Source organism: Montipora foliosa, chromosome 3, assembly GCF_036669935.1.
Source record: "Montipora foliosa isolate CH-2021 chromosome 3, ASM3666993v2, whole genome shotgun sequence".
Taxonomy (NCBI): domain Eukaryota; kingdom Metazoa; phylum Cnidaria; class Anthozoa; order Scleractinia; family Acroporidae; genus Montipora; species Montipora foliosa.
Window position 1 is genome coordinate 8,040,782 of NC_090871.1, and position 22,500 is coordinate 8,063,281.

The 22,500-nt window shown below is 40.6% G+C and overlaps 1 protein-coding gene across 2 annotated transcripts in view; it reads left to right on the plus strand.

Moving 5' to 3' along the window:
- The window catches only part of LOC137996648 (uncharacterized), an 82,229-nt gene that overhangs the window by 34,593 nt on the left and 25,136 nt on the right, over positions 1 to 22,500 (plus strand). For both annotated transcript variants that reach the window (XM_068842162.1, XM_068842163.1), the window contains one exon: positions 21,409 to 21,774. In XM_068842162.1, the coding sequence (XP_068698263.1) occupies positions 21,409 to 21,774 (366 nt within the window). The remainder of the gene's footprint in view (positions 1 to 21,408; positions 21,775 to 22,500) is intronic.

Genomic DNA, 22,500 nt, shown 5'->3' on the forward strand with positions numbered 1-22,500 from the left:
TACGCCGTTGTTTGCTGGCTTAAAATGTCACAGTATGCATATATTTTTGGGTCGGAAAAACGGGTCGGAATAGCGCTATAAAAAATTAAATTTCAAAAAGAAACACACAATTTTAAATTTGCAAAACATGTTTCGGATGATCGACATCCATCGTCAGTTGTGAATACAAGTGAAACCGCTAGTCGGTGTTATATAAAAGATAGCTAATAACATGCATAAGTACTGATTAAATAACAACGTGAATAGAAAATACAATGATGAGAAGACAATGGGTATGGACGAGGAAAATTACAGTGAAAGTGTTAAATTGACATGATTAACCTGCTTATTTAATGAGGGTTTTTCCCAACCTATGTGTAAGGCCTCCTTGATTTTTAGTTGAAAAGGCGTGGAGGCGGTGTCAAGGATTGAAAAACACTCCTCCGAGCATAAAGATCTGCATGCTTCTGACCCATTAATGTGCTGAAAGATATGCGAGTTCTTATCCGATGTTAAATGTTCACGAACACGTGTAGCAAGATGTCGGTTTGTTTCGCCGACATAGCAGGCACTACAGCCTGCGCAAGAAAATTTATAAACCACACGGGATTGTGATAATTTGGAAATAGCATCTTTGGCACTGAATAAGTTCTTAATCTTGTATGGGGCAAACACTAGCTTGATGTCCAAGTTTTTACAATAGCGTTGTGTTAAATTCTTGATTCTGCGTTGAACGTGAGTCGAGAAAGGGCCCTTTCTCGACTCACGTTCAACGCAGAATCAAGAATTTAACACAACGCTATTGTAAAAACTTGGACATCAAGCTAGTGTTTGCCCCATACAAGATTAAGAACTTATTCAGTGCCAAAGATGCTATTTCCAAATTATCACGATCCCGTGTGGTTTATAAATTTTCTTGCGCAGGCTGTAGTGCCTGCTATGTCGGCGAAACAAACCGACATCTTGCTACACGTGTTCGTGAACATTTAACATCGGATAAGAACTCGCATATCTTTCAGCACATTAATGGGTCAGAAGCATGCAGATCTTTATGCTCGGAGGAGTGTTTTTCAATCCTTGACACCGCCTCCACGCCTTTTCAACTAAAAATCAAGGAGGCCTTACACATAGGTTGGGAAAAACCCTCATTAAATAAGCAGGTTAATCATGTCAATTTAACACTTTCACTGTAATTTTCCTCGTCCATACCCATTGTCTTCTCATCATTGTATTTTCTATTCACGTTGTTATTTAATCAGTACTTATGCATGTTATTAGCTATCTTTTATATAACACCGACTAGCGGTTTCACTTGTATTCACAACTGACGATGGATGTCGATCATCTGAAACATGTTTTGCAAATTTAAAATTGTGTGTTTCTTTTTGAAAGTTATTTCTTGCTTGCTATTAGTTCGAAAGTTCAAAAAATTAAATGCTGATCGCTTATATACATTCATCACCAGATCATTTAATGCTATTTGTCTGAGATTTTTTTTCTATGTGCGACATGCTTGTATCAAAATTAAAACGAACTGAAAAATACTAAAAATAAACACTTTCTTATCGTTTTCTCAAAAAACGTAGACTGTGTATCACATTTTGGATGAAGCCGATTGCAATTCACCTGAGTCCTGAGTTAGCTGCTTGTGTTGATGTCGCGACCTCTCAGGGGTACCCAACGACCAATTTGTTGTAAAATGTATTATTATACCCCAGTTGATGAAAATAAATGTTATTAAGGCATTTTCAGGTGTTTTTCAGTGTTGCTGGGAAAACATCAGTTCCTTTTTCCCAGCAAGACACACAAGAAATTTCCCAGCCAGCTAGATAAAATTGGTTGGTTTCCCAGCCAGCTGATCAAATTTATTTCCCAGCCAGGAATTCCGCCCGCTTTCAAACCCCTCGATCCAAAACGACCAAACAAAACCGACAAAACCGGGACAAAACAGGTTTTTTCCGCAAGCGCAATCACTCTTACCAGCCGTCGTATGTTTGACTACTCTCTGGGAGAGGGAAGGGGTTCTGTTTTTTTTTTTTTTTTTTTTTTTAGTCGTCCTCAGTCTTCAAAGTTTCTACAGCCAGCTCGGATTGAAATGCTAGAAAAAGTCAGTAATTCCCAGGCAACACCTCTATCAATAACAAAATTTCCCAGCCAGCTCATCGAAACACCTGTATTTTTGCCAGCCAGCAAGATTCCTCTGGGGAACAGATAATGTGAGGAACAGATTCGTTGGGTGCCCCTGACCTCTGTATCCAAGGGTCAAGGCACGCAAAGTTCACACGCTACTAAAAGAGCATCAAAGAGTCAAAGAGAAAAAGATCTATTGCTTGCTCAACGATTAAATCTTATGTTCGAGGATTAACCGAGCTCAACGAACCGTTCGAAATAAATCTCAGCTGGCAAATTGTTTGTGACTATTTGTGTACATAAGCTTGCATGATGAAATGGTGTATGAAATGAATCATATATGAACTGCGGATGTGAAATCAAGTGAAGCTATGATCTTCGCAGTTATGAATGCAATTTTTACAATTGCGTAGAGAAGCCTGAAAAATTCAGGACTTCAACGGGGTTTGAACCCGTGACCTCGCGATTCCGGTGCGACGCTCTAACTAACTGAGCTATGAAGCCACTGACGTTGGGAGCTGGTCATTTGTGGGTTCTAATGGTCCCGTGAGGAATGAATCAATGATGAAATGGTATATGAAATGAATCATATATGGTTAGAGCGTCGCACCGAAATCGCGAGGTCACGGGTTCAAACCCCGTTGAAGTCCTGAATTTTTCAGGCTTCTCTACGCAATTGTAAAAATTGCGTTCATAACTGCGAAGATCATAGCTTCACTTGATAAGCTTACATGTTATTTAGTTCTCTTGTGGTGCTCTCATTCCGCGCACTTGACACAAACACTCGGTAACGGTTTCTATAGCACTTCCCTTTGTAAAAAATCGTTTGAAAGAGATGGTGCTATGTTATACATTTACGATTCGGCTGATCTACTTCTATGTCTGAACCAAAATAATATAGACAGGTTATATCGCAACCATTTCGCTGCCATTTGAGCCTGCCACGCACGCCACGACAAAATACGAAATAAATTAAATAATCAAGCAACAGTTTCTTTCCATCGAATCTATGGCCGTTTATTACCTTCCTAGTGCCAAAATAATTAACATCTGCTTCATACAAAAGTATTATTCACCTGAAATTTTATTTACGGCTTCCTCGATCTCCTTGCAGCAAAACATTCTTTCTCTTGTTGTCCTTCCCAGTTCGCACAACCTCACATACACACTTTATTCAAATTCAAATTCAAATTGACTTGAAAAGGAGAACCTTGAGGCTATCCCTCTTTAAAGGTTCCCTTAACAACAAACAAACAATTTTAAAAAATTAACATCACTATACAATACTAAAACTAGTATAAATTTAAGACTACTTTTTTGATTGTGTGCTTATAAATGTTCATATGCTTCTTTAAATTCTTTCAACAATTGTTTATATTATGTCCTTCATTAAAAAGATGATTTGGTAAGTCATTCCAATGCTTTATGGTTCTAACGAAAAAAGAGAACTTAAAAAAACTTACTCTTGCTGATTCCCATTGTATTTTGTATTTGACGATTTGCACTGCTCGCATAATTTCACTTTGACCATATTCAAAATCATCGTTAAAATTCAAGCCATTTAATCCAAATACTGTGTTGCAGCATTCTACTACAGATATTCTCTTCAATCTTTAAGAGTATTCCAGTGTAGTAGCGCACATCGTTCTTCGTAGGGTAAAGCCTGCGGTTTTTGGCCAAGGGCAATTCTTCATGCTCTTCACTGTGCTTTCTCTGTGGCACACCACAATGTATTTCCTCTACGGCTCTCATCTTGACTCTAGTGAACATCGGCTTCCTCTGACTCCGTTTTATCTCGCATACGTTCAAAAGAATAAGGCTCGATCTCAGTCATAATCGAAGCTAAATGCAGTTTCAACCCGACACAAGATTCGTTACTGGGTTGTCGGAAAATGGGTAATATTTGTCGTTTTCTTTTTTTCTTTCTTTTTTTTTCCGTGTCGATAAAAGTCTTGCCTGTCAGTCCCCTGCTAAGTGGTGTCTTTGTGCATAGAGCCTTCTGCGCGTATTTTGTTAGGATCGAGAGGGCAGTGGAAATGCGTAGATTTCTCTGGTGGACACAGTAGAATATTTAACTTAACCTGCAATGGCGTCGAAAGTGTAACGCGCATGGCAAAATATACCCTTATGGAAAGTCAATTGGACAAACAACACAGGCGGTGACAAATAAATTTTAAAAGCGACGAGTAATGGACTTCGACAACAATCTTTCGCCTGTCGAGCAATAATCAAAGTGAGCTGTGTTTCTAATATTTTACCAAGTGTGGTGTTATGTACAACACTGAAACCAAATGGAAAATTCTCTGGTAACTTATGGGTTTAAAAAAGACAGAGAAGGAATCAAACACCTTAAGTGGATCTGTGATCTCTGTTGTCTGGCTTTTGTATAATTTTATTTGTACTCAACTCTGCACAGTCCTCTGGTAACAATTAGAAATTCACTAGTTCTTGTTAACCTTCAATGGCGTCGAAAGTTATTGTAACGCGAATGGCGTTTTAGTGGATTTTTAAACAAAATATACTCTTATGGAGCTCAAGAATGGAACGTCAATTGGATAAACAAGACAGGCGGTGAAAAATAATTATCTGGAATCTTTAAAGCGATGGGTAATGGTCGTCAACAACAATTCAATTTTTTTTCTTTTGGATATCAAGTGAGCTTTGTTTCCAATATTTTACTAAATTGGTGTTATGTACAACACTGAAATCTACGGTAGCCCACAACTGTCACATCAAAACCAAATGCTAGCAGCAAATTACAATTCACTCACAGTAAATTCAACTCATCCACAGCAAATTACAAATCACTCACAGCAAATTCAAATCACCCACAGCAAATTACAAAGCACTCACAGCAAATTCAAATCACTCACAGCAAATTACAAATTCAAATCATCACAGCAAATTCAAAATTATCGTCCACGCTAGGCGTCTTCAGTCACGCCCAGCCAGGGGTGCAAGACGTCAAAGAATATTTGTCATACATGAAGCCGCTACCTGCGAAGTTTCTGCACCTGCACTATTAATGGCGACATTGTTTTTGTCCGGCGGGTCTAATTTGCAGGTCGCAGGTCATTGTTTCACTAATACAGAAAGTATCCTAAACATTCTTAAAAGCTAAAGCTTTTAAGAATGTTTAGAATACCTACTGTATTGGTGAAACCGAATTACCTGCAACCCGCGACCTGCGAACTGCGACCTGCAGATTAGACCCGCCGGTTTTTGTCTGAGTCAAATTAACCCTATCACACCTAAAAAAAACTCGGCAGGCGTTGGACAGAGCAAAAATTTATTAAGTTTCACTCTTATGGGTCAATGGGTTGAGTTACTAGCTTTTTCTTCTACCTCAACGAACGAGAACCATGTTTTCTTTCCACTGTAAGTCTACCGTTGCTGAAGGTTCAAATCACTGCTCCAGTTGTGGACAAAGGTAAGTTTTCCCTTGCCATTTTGATACCGTATTTCCTTAAAGGTCAATTTCAAATGGCTAGGGAAAACTGACCTTGTCCACAGTTGGAGCAGTAATTGGAACCTTCAGCAACGGTAGACTTACGGTGGAAAGAAAACATGGTTCTCTTTCGTTGAGGTAGAAGAAAAAGCTAGTAACTCAACCCATTGACCCCTAAGAGTGAAACTTAATAAATTTTTGCTCTGTCCAACGCCTGCCGAGTATTTTTAGGTGTGAATGGGTTAATTCGACTCAGACAAAAACAATGTCGCCATTAATAGTGCGGTGCAGAAACTTCGCATGTAGCGGCTTCATGTATGCTTTGACGTCTTGCACCGCTGGATGGAGGTGACTGAAGACGCGTAGCGTGGTCGATAATTTTGAATTTGCTGTGATGATTTGAATTTGATGTAAGTGATTTGTAATTTGCTGTGGGTGATTTAAATTTGCTGTGAGTGATTTGAAAAATGTTGTGAGTGATTTGAATTAGTTGCGAGTGATTCGAATGGAATATCTTTTGTAATTTAATGTTCTGTCAAAAATGTGCATAAGAAGTTTGAAAAAGACATCGCCACGCCACACGCACAAGAAATTTAGTCGCTGATTTACCTCTTTATGGAGTTCTTGTTAATATTTTATAAACTGTGGTGTTATGTATAACACTGAAACCAAACGGCAAATTCTCTGGTAACTTATTCCAAAGGCAGCCCAAGTTCGCGTCACTAGCGAGCGTGTAATAATTACTAGTGGGAAAATGACCTTTGAGTGCAAGCGGTATTGCGTTACAGGCGGCCGTTGAGAATTTAAACGCGTTATAAGACTTTGTACGGGAAATAAAATACCGTCCATTATGAAGCCTAAAAAACGCTCAATTTAACGGTCATTGAAAAAAATGAATAAAACTGACTCACCTCTGGTGTATTCTGGTGCCTTTTGGAGCTTATTTTACCGTTTCGGGAATTCCGTGTTTTCAATGTTCTAAGACGAAGCAAGAGATTATGAAGGTAAGAGAAGTAATCCCTCATACTGGCCCTATTCCCATCGTAATCCCTCTTAAGTTATTTTTAGATCTTCTGCGAGATCCAGTATTCCCACGAGGGTTAACTGATAGCCAATCACATGTCCCCATTTTTACCAATGTTGACAGCTGAGCGAATTCCCACGCAATGATTCGCGTCGTTGGCGATTTACCATCAAACAAAAATGGCGGAGGATGTTGAGACAAACGCGTATATACATTTTGTGGACGAACGTGACTTGTTGACTACAGAGTTAAGCGATTACAATGACTTATGTTTTGAAACCTGTATCTTGGAAGGAACGAGTTGTGTAACCGACAGGATTTTGTACAGAATGACAAATGGAAGACTATAGTCGATAAGTACGATCTCTCTGACTTTAATAAACGCATTCTCGGTTTCCTTTGCGGGATTAAAATATGATGACCTAGTTCTTATATGGTGATAAAGTACACAGATAGAGCTCTACAACAGTACCAAACATGAAAGGAAAACTTGAATCAAGCGTCCGATAAAAATTTTTGAACCCGTGTTATCGGATTCAAGTGAATTTGCAAAAGCACGTATGTTAAATTAAACATAGCTGTCTCCTTAATTTAAAAAAAGATTTAACACGGTTTCGTGTATGGCACAACCTTGAATGTGGTATCATTGAAAACTAGACAATTAAGCGATTTCAGTTACAGATGTTTGAAACCTTTATCTTGAAAGGATCGAGTTTTATAAACGACAGAATTTTGTAAACATTGGCAATTCGCAGACTACAGTCAACAAGTAATATCATGCTCAACCTCATCCAATAATTACTGGGTTGCCAAACCCAGTCGGAATCTCGGTTTCATTTCGTGGGTTTTTTACTGGCTTGCCAGTATGGCAAACCAGTTGGAATCTGTGTTTAGTTTCGTGTTTTTTTTATTTTTTTTTTCCGTGTCGGTAAAAGTCTTGCCTGTCACTCCCCTGCTAAGTAGTGGCTTTGTGCATAGAGTCTTGTCTGTGTATTTTGTTAGGTTTGAGGGGGCTGGGGGAATACGTAGATTTCCTTGGTGCACACAGATGAACGTTTAATTATTAAACTCGCAATGGCGTCGAAAGTCGTGGTAACGGGGATGGCGTTTTAGTGGAAAAAATATACCTTTATGAGATCAAGAATGGAACGTCAATTGGAATAACGAAACAGGCGGGGAAAATAAATATCTGGAATCTTAAAAGCGACGAGGGATGGTCTTCGAGAACAATTGCGGTCGGATATGAGAAAGTGTGTGTTGTTTCTAATCTTATTTTATAAACTGTGCTGGTATGTAGAACACTGACAGTAAGTGGGAAATTGAGTATAGGTGTAAAAGGAATCGAATGTCTTGAATGTATCACAGTGTTTACCGAAGTGGCATCTCATTTGTCTGGCAATTGGCATTTAATTTGCAGTCAAGCTGTACAGTTTTCAGGTAAAAAAATAATTGAAAATGTGACAGTGAAGAATTATTGGAAAGAAAGGTTGTTGTCTATTTTGTGCTTTGGAAAAGGTTCTTTAGGAAAGAGTTCAATCTTGAACTGAAAAATATATTTATTTGCATATCGTATGGTTTGTGAGACGGATTGTTTCTTGTTTGCACGCACGGAATTGGAATAGAAAGGGTTTTTTTTGTCTCCAATAGCAAATATTTAGTTAGTTTCAATAAATTTCATGCTGGAAAAGGTTTTTGTGAGATGTTTCAACTGTTGTGATTCATTGTGCTGTGTAGTATTCGAGTTTAACTAATTTGCATAAGTGAGTTGAAATTTAATACGCATTAAATAAAGATGACAGGAATTTGTAGGCATGATCGTTCTGGCAAATGATTACAGCTGGCGATCGTTTTTAATTAAGGTCAGAAAAAGATTTCAGTATAGTCACTCTTGTGTAAAATGAAGTTATTGTTAACTTGAGAAAACAACAATAGGGTCGTTTATACGAGAGAAAATAAGCCGCGGCTTACTCTGGACGCGGCGTACATAATACGCGAAAGGAACTATTTATACGAGTATAAACTCTCAGGCCAGGATAAGCCGGGGCCTTGAGAAAGCTGTGAACGTAGATTTTGCATCATTTATATGGGCTGTTCGCGTTTTATTTTCTCTCGTATAAACGGCCCTTATATTTCTTTAACTTTTTTAAAGAGAGAGATTTCGCGCAAATTTTATTTCAAGCTATTCAGTTGAAATATTATTTCTCGCCATTGGCTTCGTTTGCGTGATCATTTACTGGTGTTGACATTTAGGAGGTAGTTGTTTGGTTCGAAACGAGTAGGAATAAAACGACCAGGAATGAGCAAATTTTAGTCGGTGTGCGATAGCAACACGAGACAGGAGTCGAGAGATTCTAACGATAGACAGATACTAACTAACCCCTCCAGAAATAAACGAAGGGAACCAGGCGTTGCATATCGTATGGTTTGTGAGACGGATTGTTTCCTGTTTGCACGCACGGAATTGGAATAGAAAGGGTTTTTTTTGTCTCCAATAGCAAATATTTAGTTAGTTTCAATAAATTTCATGCTGGAAAAGGTTTTTGTGAGATGTTTCAACTGTTGTGATTCATTGTGCTGTGTAGTGTTCGAGTTTAACTAATTTGCATAAGTGAGTTGAAATTTAATACGCATTAAATAAAGATGACAGGAATTTGTAGGCATGATCGTTCTGGCAAATGATTACAGCTGGCGATCGTTTTTAATTAAGGTCAGAAAACGATTTTAGTATAGTCACTCCTGTGTAAAATGAAGTTATTGTTAACTTGAGAAAACAACAATAGGGTCGTTTATACGAGAGAAAATAAGCCGCGGCTTACTCTGGACGCGGCGTACATTATACGCGAAAGGAACTATTTATACGAGTATAAACTCCCAGGCCAGGATAAGCCGGGGCTTGAGAAAGCTGTGAACGTAGATTTTGCATCATTTATATGGGCTGTTCGCGTTTTATTTTCTCTCGTATAAACGGCCCTTATATTTCTTTAACTTTTTTAAAGAGAGAGATTTCGCGCAAATTTTATTTCAAGCTATTCAGTTGAAATATTATTTCTCGCCATTGCCTTCGTTTGCGTGATCATTTACTGGTGTTGACATTTAGGAGGTAGTTGTTTGGTTCTAAACGAGTAGGAATAAAACGACCAGGAATGAGCGAATTTTAGTCGGTGTGCGATAGCAACACGAGACAGGAGTCGAGAGATTCTAACGATAGACAGATACTAACTAACCCCTCCTGAAATAAACGAAGGGAAGCAGGCGTTGGTGGTTTGTAAATATTTTATTCTCGATCGACCGTCCGGGAAACTTCCTTCTGCTCTTTCTGAAAACTGTGTATCAATATTTATTTGCTTTTTCATCAATATTTGTTTTGCATAAAGCAAGCTACCAGAATCTGTACCTTGCTGAGTTCGCATTTGTTAGCGTTAATAGTATTTTCGGTCAGATGTTTCTGTTTTTTATGAGGGGTTTATTGCTTTGGTCTCCCATCCCAACACTAACCCCGCGAAACAGGGCTTGACTTCAGTGAAGTTTAGTATTACAAAGTTTTCGGATGCTCATAGGGCACACTTGTGCACACACAACATGTCAGCCCAGAAGCCAATGTTTCTCGCTTCTCTTTTATTTGTTATTCTTCAGAGACTGGAATGCTGTATTTCAATACCACACAATTCAGTGCCTTCTGATTTTCTGTAGCACGTACCACAGGCAAGCCAGTGTATGCTTCATAGAAGCATCTAGTTTGTTATTTTCCGTGTCGGGAAAAGTCTTGCCTGTCACTCCCCTGCTAAGTGGTGTCTTTGTGCATGGAGTCTTCTGTGCGTATTTTGTTAGGTTTGAGGGGGCTGGGGTAATGCGTAGCTTGCTCTGCACAATTAACCTGTAATGGCGTCGAAAGTCATTGTATCGCGAATGGCTTTTTAGTACATCTTTAAAGAAAATATACCCACATGGAGCTCAAGAATGAAACGTGAAGACAGGCGGTGAAACATAAAGATCTGGAATCTTAAAAAAGCGACGAGTAATGGACTTCGACAGCGTGAATCTTTCGCCCGTCGAGCCGAAATCAAAATATGCTGTACTTCTAATATTTCGCCAAGGTGGTGTTACGTACAACACTGAAACCAAATGGAAATTTCTCTGGTAACTTACGGGTTCAACAAAGATAGAGAAGGAATCGAACACCACAAGTAGATCTGTGATCTCTGTTGTGTGTCTCACAGTGTTTACTGAAGTCGCATCTATTTAAAGTTTGCCTGTTTGTCTGGCAAGTAACATTCATTTTAAGACTCAGCTCAGCAAAGGTATAAAAACAAATTGGAAATATGACAGTGAAAAATTATTTGAATGAAAGCTTGCTGTCTCTTTTGTGCTTTATTATTTACGGTCAAGGTTCTTTCGAAAAGGGTTTGATGTGAACTGTCAGAAATTTATTTAATTGCATATGCTTTGTGATTGTGTTTCGCTTGCTCGCACGCAACTGAAATAGGAAGGGTTTCTTGCCTCTTATAGCAAATATGTTGCTTGTTTCAATAAATGTTTCGCTGGAAAATATTTCTGTGAAATTTCTAGCTTTTGTAAATTTATCATGTGTAATTTTCGAGCTTAGCAAATTTGCATACATGCGTTGAAATGTGATACGGGGAGAATTTTTGTGGTAACGCATAAGTCACGAAAATAAACAGGTCTGTTGGAAGCGTGCTTGAGTTTCAACAAAATTACCCCCAAAATCGGCAAAATATTGTGACGCTGATGAATAATAAAGTAGCTGCTATTACCAAAACGATGGAATTACCTGGTGATAAATAACCTTGTCTTGGAGAGTAAATTTTTGATTTTCCAGAAACAATGGTCACTGTGATCTCTGAGAGTGATCTTTGTGTTGAATTCGCACATTTCTTGTCAAAATTTATGACAATTGAAAGAAAAAGAAAACTAACAAAAACAAAAACCCGGTATCTTGGCATCATTTGACACAGATGCTTCACTGTTTCGCGAGTAAACATGCCGCGGTAACTTGATCACTCTGCCCGCTGAATTCGATGTGCGATTTACTCGGTGCAGCCAAAAGTACAATTACAACAAAACAACTAAAATCTCCCAAAATGTTTTTCGCTGATGGTAACTTTTTATATTCGTGGTTCAAAATTAATGTTGTTTTCACTTCGTAAATTTTGTTACCGATGGCAAAATATTTTATTCTCGATCGACCGTCCTGAAACTTCCTTCTGCTTTTCTTAAAAACTGTGTATCCATATTTATTCACTTTACATCAATATTTGTTTTGCATAAAGCAAGCTTACAAAATCTGTATCTTGCTTGGTTCGCATTTGATAGCATTAAAATAGAATTTTCGGTCCTATGCTTCTGTTACTCAGTGGTATATTTCTTAGGTCGCCCATCCAGATACTAACCCACCACACAGGGATTAACTTCAACTTTAAACTTTTGTTTACAAAACTGTCAGGTGCTGTCAGTACACGCTTACACTTGTGGTGGAAAGAAGCCAATGTTTCTCGATTCCCTTTTATTCTGTCAACATGTCTCTCCCAGAAGACAATGTTTTTCACTTCCTATTTATTTTCTTCAATCTTTCTGGGTTCAGTACTTTGCTAGTAACCACATGTCTTCTTAGGCTATTTACCCAAGACTTCTACCATGGCACTACAATGATAGACAATACCAAAACAATATCGTGCACTATTAGAGCTACATATTACGCAAGGACAACTTGAATCTCCTGGAAGACAACACACAGCTCAGTTGACATTATGGAATAAATCGCTGTGTTACTTCACTACCACACGTAAGCAATGCGTGTCAACTTTTTTTAAAGAGGACAGGAATTTCTTCTTTCTGACAAATTCGATGTGCGATTTACTCGGTGCAGCCAAACTTGTACAATTACAACAAAACAACTAAAATCTCCCAAACTGTTTTTCGCTGATGGTAACTTTTTATATTCGTGGTCCAAAATTAATGTTGTTTTCATGTCGTAGATTTTGTTACCGATGGCAAAATATTTTATGCTCGATCGACCGTCCTGAAACTTCCTTCTGCTCTTCTTAAAAATTGTGTATCCATATTTATTTACTTTTACATCAATATTTGTTTTGCGTAAAGCAAGCTAACAAAATCTGTATCTTGCTTGGTTCGCATTTGATAGCATTAAAATGGAATTCTCTGTCCTATGCTTCTGTTACTGAGTGGTATATTTCTTAGGTCGCCCATCCAGATACTAACCCTGCCGAATAGGAGGAAATAATTTCAGCTCTCAACTTTTGTTTACAAAGCTGTCAGATGCTCTCAGTGCACGCTTACACTTGTGGTGGAAAGAAGTTGCATGATCAACATGTCAGCCCAGAAGCCAATGTTTCTCAATTCCCTTTTATTTTCTTCAGTCTCTCTGGGTTCAGTACTTTGCTAGTAACCACATGTCTTCTAAAGGGGCTATTTATCTAAGACTTCTACCATGGCGCTACAATGATAGGCAATACCAAAACAATATCGTGTACTGTTAAACCTACATATTACGCAAAGACAACTGTCAACATGTCATCCCAGAAGACAATGTTTTTCACTTCCCATTTATTTTCTTCAATCTTTCTGGGCTCAGTACTTTGCTAGTAACCACATGTCTTCTCAGGCTATTTACCCAAGACTTCTACAATGGCACTACAATGATAGACAATACCAAAACAATATCGTGCACTGTTAGAGCTACATATTACGCAAGGACAACTTGAATCTCCTGGAAGACAACACACAGCTCAGTTGACATTATGGAATAAATCGCTGTGTTACTTCACTACCACACGTAAGCAATGCGTGTCAATTTTTTTTAAAGAGGACAGGAATTTCTTCTTTCTGACAAATGATTAATTAATAGGGCGGTAGCCAGGTTTTTAACCTCAGAAAAGGAGCTGTTTCGTCGTACGAACGTGTGCGGACCTGTGAGCCAAAGGGCCTCTGCTGGTATGACTTCTGGGTGACCCCTTAAATGGTCTTAATGACCCACCAACTTGAAAAAAATTGCCTGGAATGCTGCACGTACCACAGGCAACCCAGTGTACCCTCACGGAGGGTCTAGTTTTGTTATTTTCCGTATCGGGAAAAGTCTTGCCTGTCACTCCCCTGCTAAGTGGTGTCTTTGTGCATGGAGTCTTCTGTGCGTATTTTGTTAGGTTTGAGGGGGCTGGGGTAATGCGTAGCTTGCTCTGCGCAATTAACCTGTAATGCCGTCGAAAGTCGTTGTAACGCGAATGGCTTTTTAGTATATCTTTAAAGAAAATATACCCACATGGAGCTCAAGAATGGAACGTGAAGACAGGCGGTGAAACATAAAGATCTGGAATCTTAAAAAAGCGATGAGTAATGGACTTCGACAGCGTGAATCTTTCGCCCGTCGAGCCGAAATCAAAATATGCTGTACTTCTAATATTTCGCCAAGGTGGTGTTATGTACAACACTGAAACCAAATGGAAATTTCTCTGGTAACTTACGGGTTCAACAAAGACAGAGAAGGAATCGAACACCACAAGTAGATCTGTGATCTCTGTTGTGTGTCTCACAGTGTTTACTGAAGTCGCATCTATTTAAAGTTTGCCTGTTTGTCTGGCAAGTAACATTCGTTTTAATTGTTTATTATTATATCGCTGACTTGGTTAACGCGTTCTTGATTGTCTTCGCGGGATTAAAATCTGACGACTTAATTCTTAGATATTCATAAATTAGACAGATATCAGACATGAAAGGAAAACTTGAACAGACAGTGTGATAAAAATGTATGAACAAGTGCTATCGCATGGAAGTCAATTTGCAAAGGACGCATGTTAAATATACCTGCATCTTTCAAAATTATTAAACTCGGTTTCGTTCATTGGACAGTGTTGAAACTGGTGTCACTGTAAACAACACAGTTAAGCGATTTGAATGATATATCTTTGCATCTTGTATCTTGAAAGTAACGAGTTTTATAGGCGACAGAATTTTGTACACAATGAAATATCGCGGACTACAGTCACCAAGTAACATATTCCTGACTTGGTCAACGCGTTCTCGATTTTCTTAGCGGACTTAAACTATGGTGACTTAATTCTATGATATTCATAAATTAGACAGCTGACGCTTTCAAACAGTACCACACATGACAGGAAAATTTCAATTGGCCGCACGATAAAAAATTTTAAAACCGTAAGATCGGATTGAAGTCAATTTGCAACGCACGCGTAAAATATAGCTCCCTCTTACAAATTATTTAACACGGTTTCCTACATTAGACAATCGTAAAATTGGTATCAGAGTGAATTATACAGTTAACCGATTTCCATGATATATGATTGCAAACTGTATCTTGACAGGGACGAGTTTTGTAAGCGACAGAATTTTGTAGACGATGAGAAAGTGCGCACTAAAATGGACAAGTAACGCAATGCAACCAAGGTAAACATATCTGCATCTGTCAAATTTATTTAACACGGTTTGATAGATTGGAAATTCTTCAAATTGGTATCACTGTAAACTAGACAGTTAAGCAATTCCAAGGATGTATGTTTGAAACCTGTACCTCGCAGACAATGAATTTTATCAGGCCATGAAACTCAATTTTGAAAACGGAGAATGGCATCGTACAGAATTTGCTGCACTTTCCCTCCTCCACGAAACTTCCACGTAACGTGCGCGGTAACATTATCCGCGGGAAAATTGATATCATCTAAAAATAACCTAAGCAGGATTACGATGGGAAGAGGGCCAGTATGAGGGATTACTTCTCTTACCTTTATAATCTCTTGGACGAAGTCAAGGCTGCACACTAAGATTTCAACCGTAGTCAGCTCAGAGGCGGTTTGCGCCTCGAAAATCCATCCCAGAGAGCTTGGGTCCGAGGTCAAATTAACTCCACCCAATGAGGTACAGTCATTTCATGTACAACTCTTACCCCATCCCCACAGCGGCTTCTCGTAACCATGGAGCTGTTCGAGAAGCCGCTGTGGGGATGGGGTAAGTGTTGCACATGAAATGACTGTACCTCATCGGGTGGAGTTAATTTGAGCTCGGACCCAAGCTCCGTGTCCTCCTCGGTAATCAGCAGCTGTTAAAGTCATCAGCTATCGTGGAATCTGAAGTAGAAAATGCTCATTTCCAGCCAAGTGCGTGGGGAGTTTTGACGACGAAACATTCACGGAGGTTCGCAAATGATGGGGCTTTAGCTTTGCGTGAAAAAAACGCGGCTGGGATGGATTTTCGAGGCGCAAAACGCCTCTGAACTGACTGACTGAAATCTTCATGTGCAGCGTTGACTTCGTCTTAGAACATTGAAACACGGACTTCCCGAAACGGTAAAATAAGCTCCAAAAGGCACCAGAATACACCAGAGGTGAGTCAGTTTTATTCATTTTATTCAATGAACGTTAAATTGAGCGTTTTTTAGGCTTCATAACCGACGGTATTTTATTTCCCATACAAAGTCTTATAACGCGTTTAAATTCTCAACAACCGCCTGTAACGCAAGACCGCTTGCACTCAAAGGTCGTCTTCCCACTTGGACAAATGACAATTGCATGACGTAATCGTTTCAGATTTTTGATTGACAGTTTTGGTGAAGCACGCGGTACGAGTTTTGGGGATTTTTCTATTTTTTTGTGATTTCGTTTTTTAGAAAAAGCGGTTAGACTTTCTTTGAATTAAACCGTTCAGAAAAGTATGTTTCTTACCGTGGTTTATCTCTGTTTCATTTTTTGGCGACCACGACGGGATACAGGTTATTTTACCTTTCGCATGTAGGAGCAGTTCAGGAAAACTGTTGGAATATTTACCGTAGTTCACCGAGGGAAGTTTTTGTTGCTGTTGTTTGTTGTTCAAGATGACCGAAAAGGACAGCGCTAGCGTAGATCATGTTTTGGGACACGAAGAAACCGAGAAAAGCCACGACGAACAGAAACTGCAAAAAGAAACGTCGCTTTTGAAGGTGAAACAAGAGAAGCGACTGCGTAAGACCGAACTGACAAAAATTCGTCACCGCATGGAAAAGTTATGCATCGTGCCGAAGGATGTTCAACTCAATGAAAAAGAAATTCATGATCAGCTCTGGTCGGTTCTGGAAGGCATACTGGAAATTTTGGACGAACTATGTATAGCTTATTTGGAAAATGGGAATGTAAAGAATCAACAGGCAGCAGTGAAGGAAGCACAATCCCTCGAATTGGAAATTCAAGCCGCCATCGAGAAAGCCCACGAGGCCGTAAAATTACATGTTCAAATTTCTGCCCCGACTGCGAGCGCTTCACATGAAAATCAACTCACATATTCAAGTGCCCAAACGGTTCGGACGGACAGCTCAATTCAGGGTTACCTTCACCTTCTTTACAAAGCGGCCAAAGTGTTCAAGGTGGACAAGCCGAAGAAGAAAATTCTGAAAATTTGCCAGGCACTGCTTTCGCCAAGCATCATCTAGAACCACTAAAGGTGCCGACCTTCGGTGGAGATAAGACCAAATTTGAGGACTTTTGGATGCTGTTTGAGAGTTTAGTGGAGCGTTCCAAAGAACCAGTTAATCTCAAAATGGCAAGGTTGCGGCAATGTTTGTTCGGTAGTGCATTAGAGTCCATTAGGGGACTCGGGAGTATGAGGAAGCGAAGGAAATTCCGCAATCGAAGAGGGCATATATGGATCAGCTGGAAAAAATGCCGCAAATGCAGAGTAACGATGTTCCGGGTTTTGAAAAATTGGCCGACTTAGTTAGGATCACCGTGGTGAAACTTCAAGCCGAGGGACGCAATGGTGAACTAGGCGACGGGACTTTGCACAGTCTGCTAGTCAAAAAACTTGCAGAGGACCAGGTGGAAAAGTACAGTCGTTTCGTACAAGAGCAGACTCGTGAACGATCCGTTCAAAGTTTGAAAGAGTTGTTCAAAGAGGAAGTACAGATTCGGGTAGAGGCAGTGGAGATGTTACATGGCCTGCTGGGAAACGAAAACCATGGTGATGGGCAAACAACCAAGCAAACGCAACCGCGACACAAGGGATCTCGAAATTTCCACATAGGTTCAGACTTGTCAGCCCAAGCCAAGGGACCAGCTGGGTGGCAAAACCAACCGAGCCGCAAACCACCCTGTGCTTGTTGCAGCTCCCCTTACCATGGGGTGTGGTCCTGTAGAGATTTTCAACAGAAGAGTGGGATGATCGGTGGCAACTAGCAAAGGATAAACGTTTGTGTTTTCGGTGTTTGGCAGGTGATCACACGGTCTCAACTATGCCAAATTGATGGAGGCAGGGGGAACCATCATCGTTTATTACATGAAGTTTTGCCTGTAACAGAAAGTACCTCACTCGCTGCACGGGAGGGGGTAACATCACCTGAGGGAGAACACAGCCCCACCCCTCGAACAATGACGACACACAACCCCAGAGGCTCAGAAGCCTACTCACTGCGTACTATTCCTGTGTGGCTGAAGGCGAAAGGAAAGAAAATCAAGGTGAATGCAATCCTGCATGATGCCTCAAATGAGTCATTTTTGAATGAGGAAGTGGCTGGAGCTCTTGGGTTAAAGCAGTCTTACCAAACAGTCAAAGTCCATGTGTTAAACAACTCTATGGAGACCTTTCAAACTATGCCATTGAGAGTCGCTATTGAAAGTGTTAATGGGCAGTTGACAAAGGAGATTGAAGTGAAGACGTGTCCCCGCAGTGTGACCGGAAGTTATCAAGTTGAAAATTGAAGGGCAAGTAAAGTTAGGTGGCCTCACCTTGTCCAGTGTGATTTAGGTCTGGTCAGTCCCTTCATCGTACAAGCAAAAATTATGCTTCAAGAATTGTGGAATTGGGGTTACGAATGGGATGCGGAAGTTGAAGATGAAATGGCTAACCGCATACAGAACTGGTTTTCAGAGCTGCCATGTTTAAAGAATGTCAAAGTTCCCCGATGCCTAAGAGGACCGCAGCCAGTGAAATGTAAGGAAGTGGTAACCTTTGTCGCTTATGGAGCTGTGTCATATTTACGAAGCGAGTATGAAGACGGCTCAGTAACCACACGACTGATAGCCGCTAAGAGCAAAGTAGCACCGCTCACACCTATTACTGTACCTAGGCTGGAATTAATGGCTGCCATTGTTGGGTTGAGGTTAACTCAGTCCATTTCAAGAGCGCTGGAAGTACCGTTAAAGGCTGCAGCCTTCTACTCTGACAGCATAGACGTCTTACGGTGGATCCGAGGACGAGGGAGAGATTTCCGCCCCTTTGTTGCAAACCACATTGGCGAAATACAAATGTACACAGATCCACCTCAATGGCAGCACGTTCCCACCGAACAAAATCCGGCAGACCTGTGTTCTAGAGGAACTGGTCCAGTCGAACTTGCCGAGTCTCCTCTATGGTGGGACGGTCCTCAATGGATGAGTAAGTCGAAGAGTGAGTGGCCGAAGTTGCAGCTAGCAGACTCTCCAACCGTCATGCCAGAGATGAGCACAAGAAAGAAACAGAAGACGGAGTGTACCACATACTTGTCGCTGCAGACAAACCAACCACAGGATGTGACTAAACCGTATCAGACAGCTACCACCACAGGCTGGAGATTGGATCCAAAGCGCTTCTTAAGTTGGAGCCGATTAGTCCGTGTTTATACAAGAGTGAGGGAAGTTCTTCATAACATGTCAAGAAAGCAAGAAAGGCAGACCAGTAAGGTGTTGTTACCGCACAAGATCAGAGAAGCTGAAGACGAGGTGGTGCGATCATGCCAGCGTGAAGCCTTCGTGAAAGAGTACAAGGCCTTAGTGTCCGGGAAGCCAATACCGCCAAAGAGCCCACTTACCAAGCTGAACCCAGTGCTCGACAAGGATGGCTGTATCCGTTCTAATAGAAGACTGCAATTTGCTGAATACCTGCCATATGATGTACGTTTTCCTAAGATACTGCCGCGAGGACAGTGGGTCACAAAGCTCATTGTCAAACATTACCATGCGCGGGCCAACCATTCAGCAGGTACTAATTTTGTGCTGTCCCAAATGAGTGAGAAGTATTGAGTAATTGCAGCCCGTGAGGAGATTCGAGAATGGGAGGGAGAATGCAACATGTGCAAACGAAGGAGGAACAAGACATCAACACAGATCATGGCTCCGCTTCCTAAGATCCGCCTGGGATTCACTTTCCGTCCCTTTGATCAAACAGCAGTGGACAAGGCAGGGCCTTTTACCACAGTACAAGGAAGAGGTGTCCGCCGTCAAAAGAGGTGGCTTTGCTTGTTCACATGCTTGTCGACTCGAGCAGTTCATTTGGAAATAGCATTTGGTCTGGATACAGACAGCTTTCTGAATGTCTTCACACGATTTACTAGCCGAAGAGGTGTGCCAAAGGAAATGATAAGTGACTGTGGGACGAACTTTGTGGGAGCTGTCAGTGAACTAAAAGAGCTCGTCAGTAAGTTGGACCAGAACAAGATCCAGCAGGACACGGCTTATCGAGGTGTGAAGTGATATTTCAATCCGCCAGGAGCCCCGCATTTCGGTGGCATTCACGAGGCTATGATTAAGTCAGCTAAGAAGGCTATTTACGAAGTTCTTGGAAGCAGTAATGTTACTGATGAGGAGCTCATTACTGCTGTTGCCGGAGTGGAGAGCCTACTAAACTCTCGACCACTTACCTACCAATCTGCTGACCCACGAGATGTTGTACCTCTTATCCCAAACCATTTCCTACACGGGCAGCTCAGTGGATAATTTGCACCTGAAACCGTTGACACCACAGAATTCAGCCCACGCAAACGGTGGCAAAAAGTCCAGGAGATTATATCCCAGGTTTGGAAGCGTTGTGTAGTGTAACGTGAAGTGCTAGATTTCTATCCCATATGAACCATGTGAGCGTTAGCCCTACTGATGGAACTGGGCCCACACAAGGACAGACAAAAACTCTGACCAGGGTGGGAACAGGAGTACCTGAACAGGAGTACCTGAACAGACGACCAAAGTGGACAGAAGTTGTGAAAGACTTAAAGAAGAACGACATTGTGCTGGTTCTGGAGCCAAATCTCCACAGAGGGCAATGGCCTCTGGGGCGCATTACCAAAACCTACCCAGGGAGGGATGGGCACACTAGAGTTGCCAAAATCCAGTGTGGGATGAGAACCGTTGTGAGACCTATCCACAAACTTGTGCCTTTACAAGAGGGCTAGGACAATGAGCAATGACTATGAGAACGGAAAGGATCTTGTTATGTTAGCGTTTTGAGAGTTTCAAGCACACTTTTCGTTACCTCCCAGTGTGGGGAGGGGGAAATGGACAAATGACAATTGCATGACGTAATCATTTCTATTTTGAAAAACCAATAATAGCTCAGATTTTTGATTGGTGAAACACGCGGTGCGAGTTTTGGGGATTTTTGTATTTTTTTGTGATTTCGTTTTTTAGAAAAAGCGGTTAGACTTTCTTTGAATTATACCATTTAGAAAAGTACGTTTCTTACCGTGGTTTATCTTCGTTACACCACTAGTAATTAATTATTACACGCTCTATAGTGACGCGAACTTGGGCAGCCTATGATGAGTTGAGCTCGAATATTACACAACACGATTTTAATGATTTGGTGTTAGGTAATAGTATGGCCTGAGACAGTGAGGTTACAATGATATTTCTGTGATTTTGTATGGTAATTCAGTTGCACCAGAAAGCACATCATCTTATAAAGTGTGATGTTTGTAGAATTCAGGGTTCTTATCTTAACTAGCCAATTTAACTGTGCGAGAGATATAATAAAAACTCATTTCACAGAAAAACACTTTTTTCCCCTTGAGAAATGACTTCATTAGTTGCACAAAACAATCCTGCCTTGTTTTCTTTCCTGAAAGATGAGTCCGATATTGATGCCACTCCAGAGCACACTGTCTCACCGGTACGGCCAGATAAAAGACCAGCACATTTTGCAACAAAGGAACAACCACCGTCAAAGAATGCTGTTCCTTCCCAACCAATTAAAGTTGTGCGGCCCACACCTGGGAAGAAACCGGTGGCACCCCAAAAGCCCAGCCTTCCCTCAAAGAAACCACTTCCCCTTAAGAGTAAGAAACCCGACGTGGCGGCCGAGAAACCGGAAAAGAAGGTGGTGGATTCAGGCGAGATTGCTGGTGCCAAGAAGGGCGGTGATGAAGCTGAGTTGAAAGATGAAGTTCATATTAAACCAACACCTGATATTAAATCAGAAAATGTTGACGAAGGTATGTAGACTAGAGTAAAGAATTATGCATGTTTCGCCCCCCTCACCAGTTCGTCCCAACCATTTCGACTTCGACCCGTAAAGCAAACCTAACCGAGTTCGCCCCTACATTTCGGGCTCGACCTTTAAGACTTAACCAAGTTCGCCCCCTCTATATAATGAAAAGAAATCCTTATCTATTTAACAGAAAATCAAATGGCGTAATGAGTAAGTAAATCTTCCCAGGAAAAAAATGACATTCGCGTTGGAATTGCAAAGTTAAACTAAACCGATTCGGCCTTTGTCAAAAGAAAATGAATAAGGTATGACGGCCACATAGACCGTATTCTTCAATGGCGGCCAGTAAATTGTTCTTTTGTCTTCATTGCTAATGAGACCAACAAGCCTCGCTCTAGAGTAACATTTCTTTTGTATTTTGTACATGCGAACGAGGCTAGTTGGTCTTATTAGCACAAGGACAAAGGATTAATTTATTGGTCACTATTTATGAATACGGGCTATTGTCTTTGCAAAGCAAATGAACAATCGAAGTGGCACTGCTGATCAGCTTTTCTTGCAGTCAGTATGGGCTGGGTCGATGGGGTAGGGATATTCCAAACAATAAGCGAATGCAAATCGTCATAAATGTGGGCTTGGTTTAACAAATAAAATAAAGTTGCTGCAAATTTAAAATAGTTGCTGCAAATTAAAAGAATGTTGCGGCAAATTAAAACACCAAAAGTGTGTG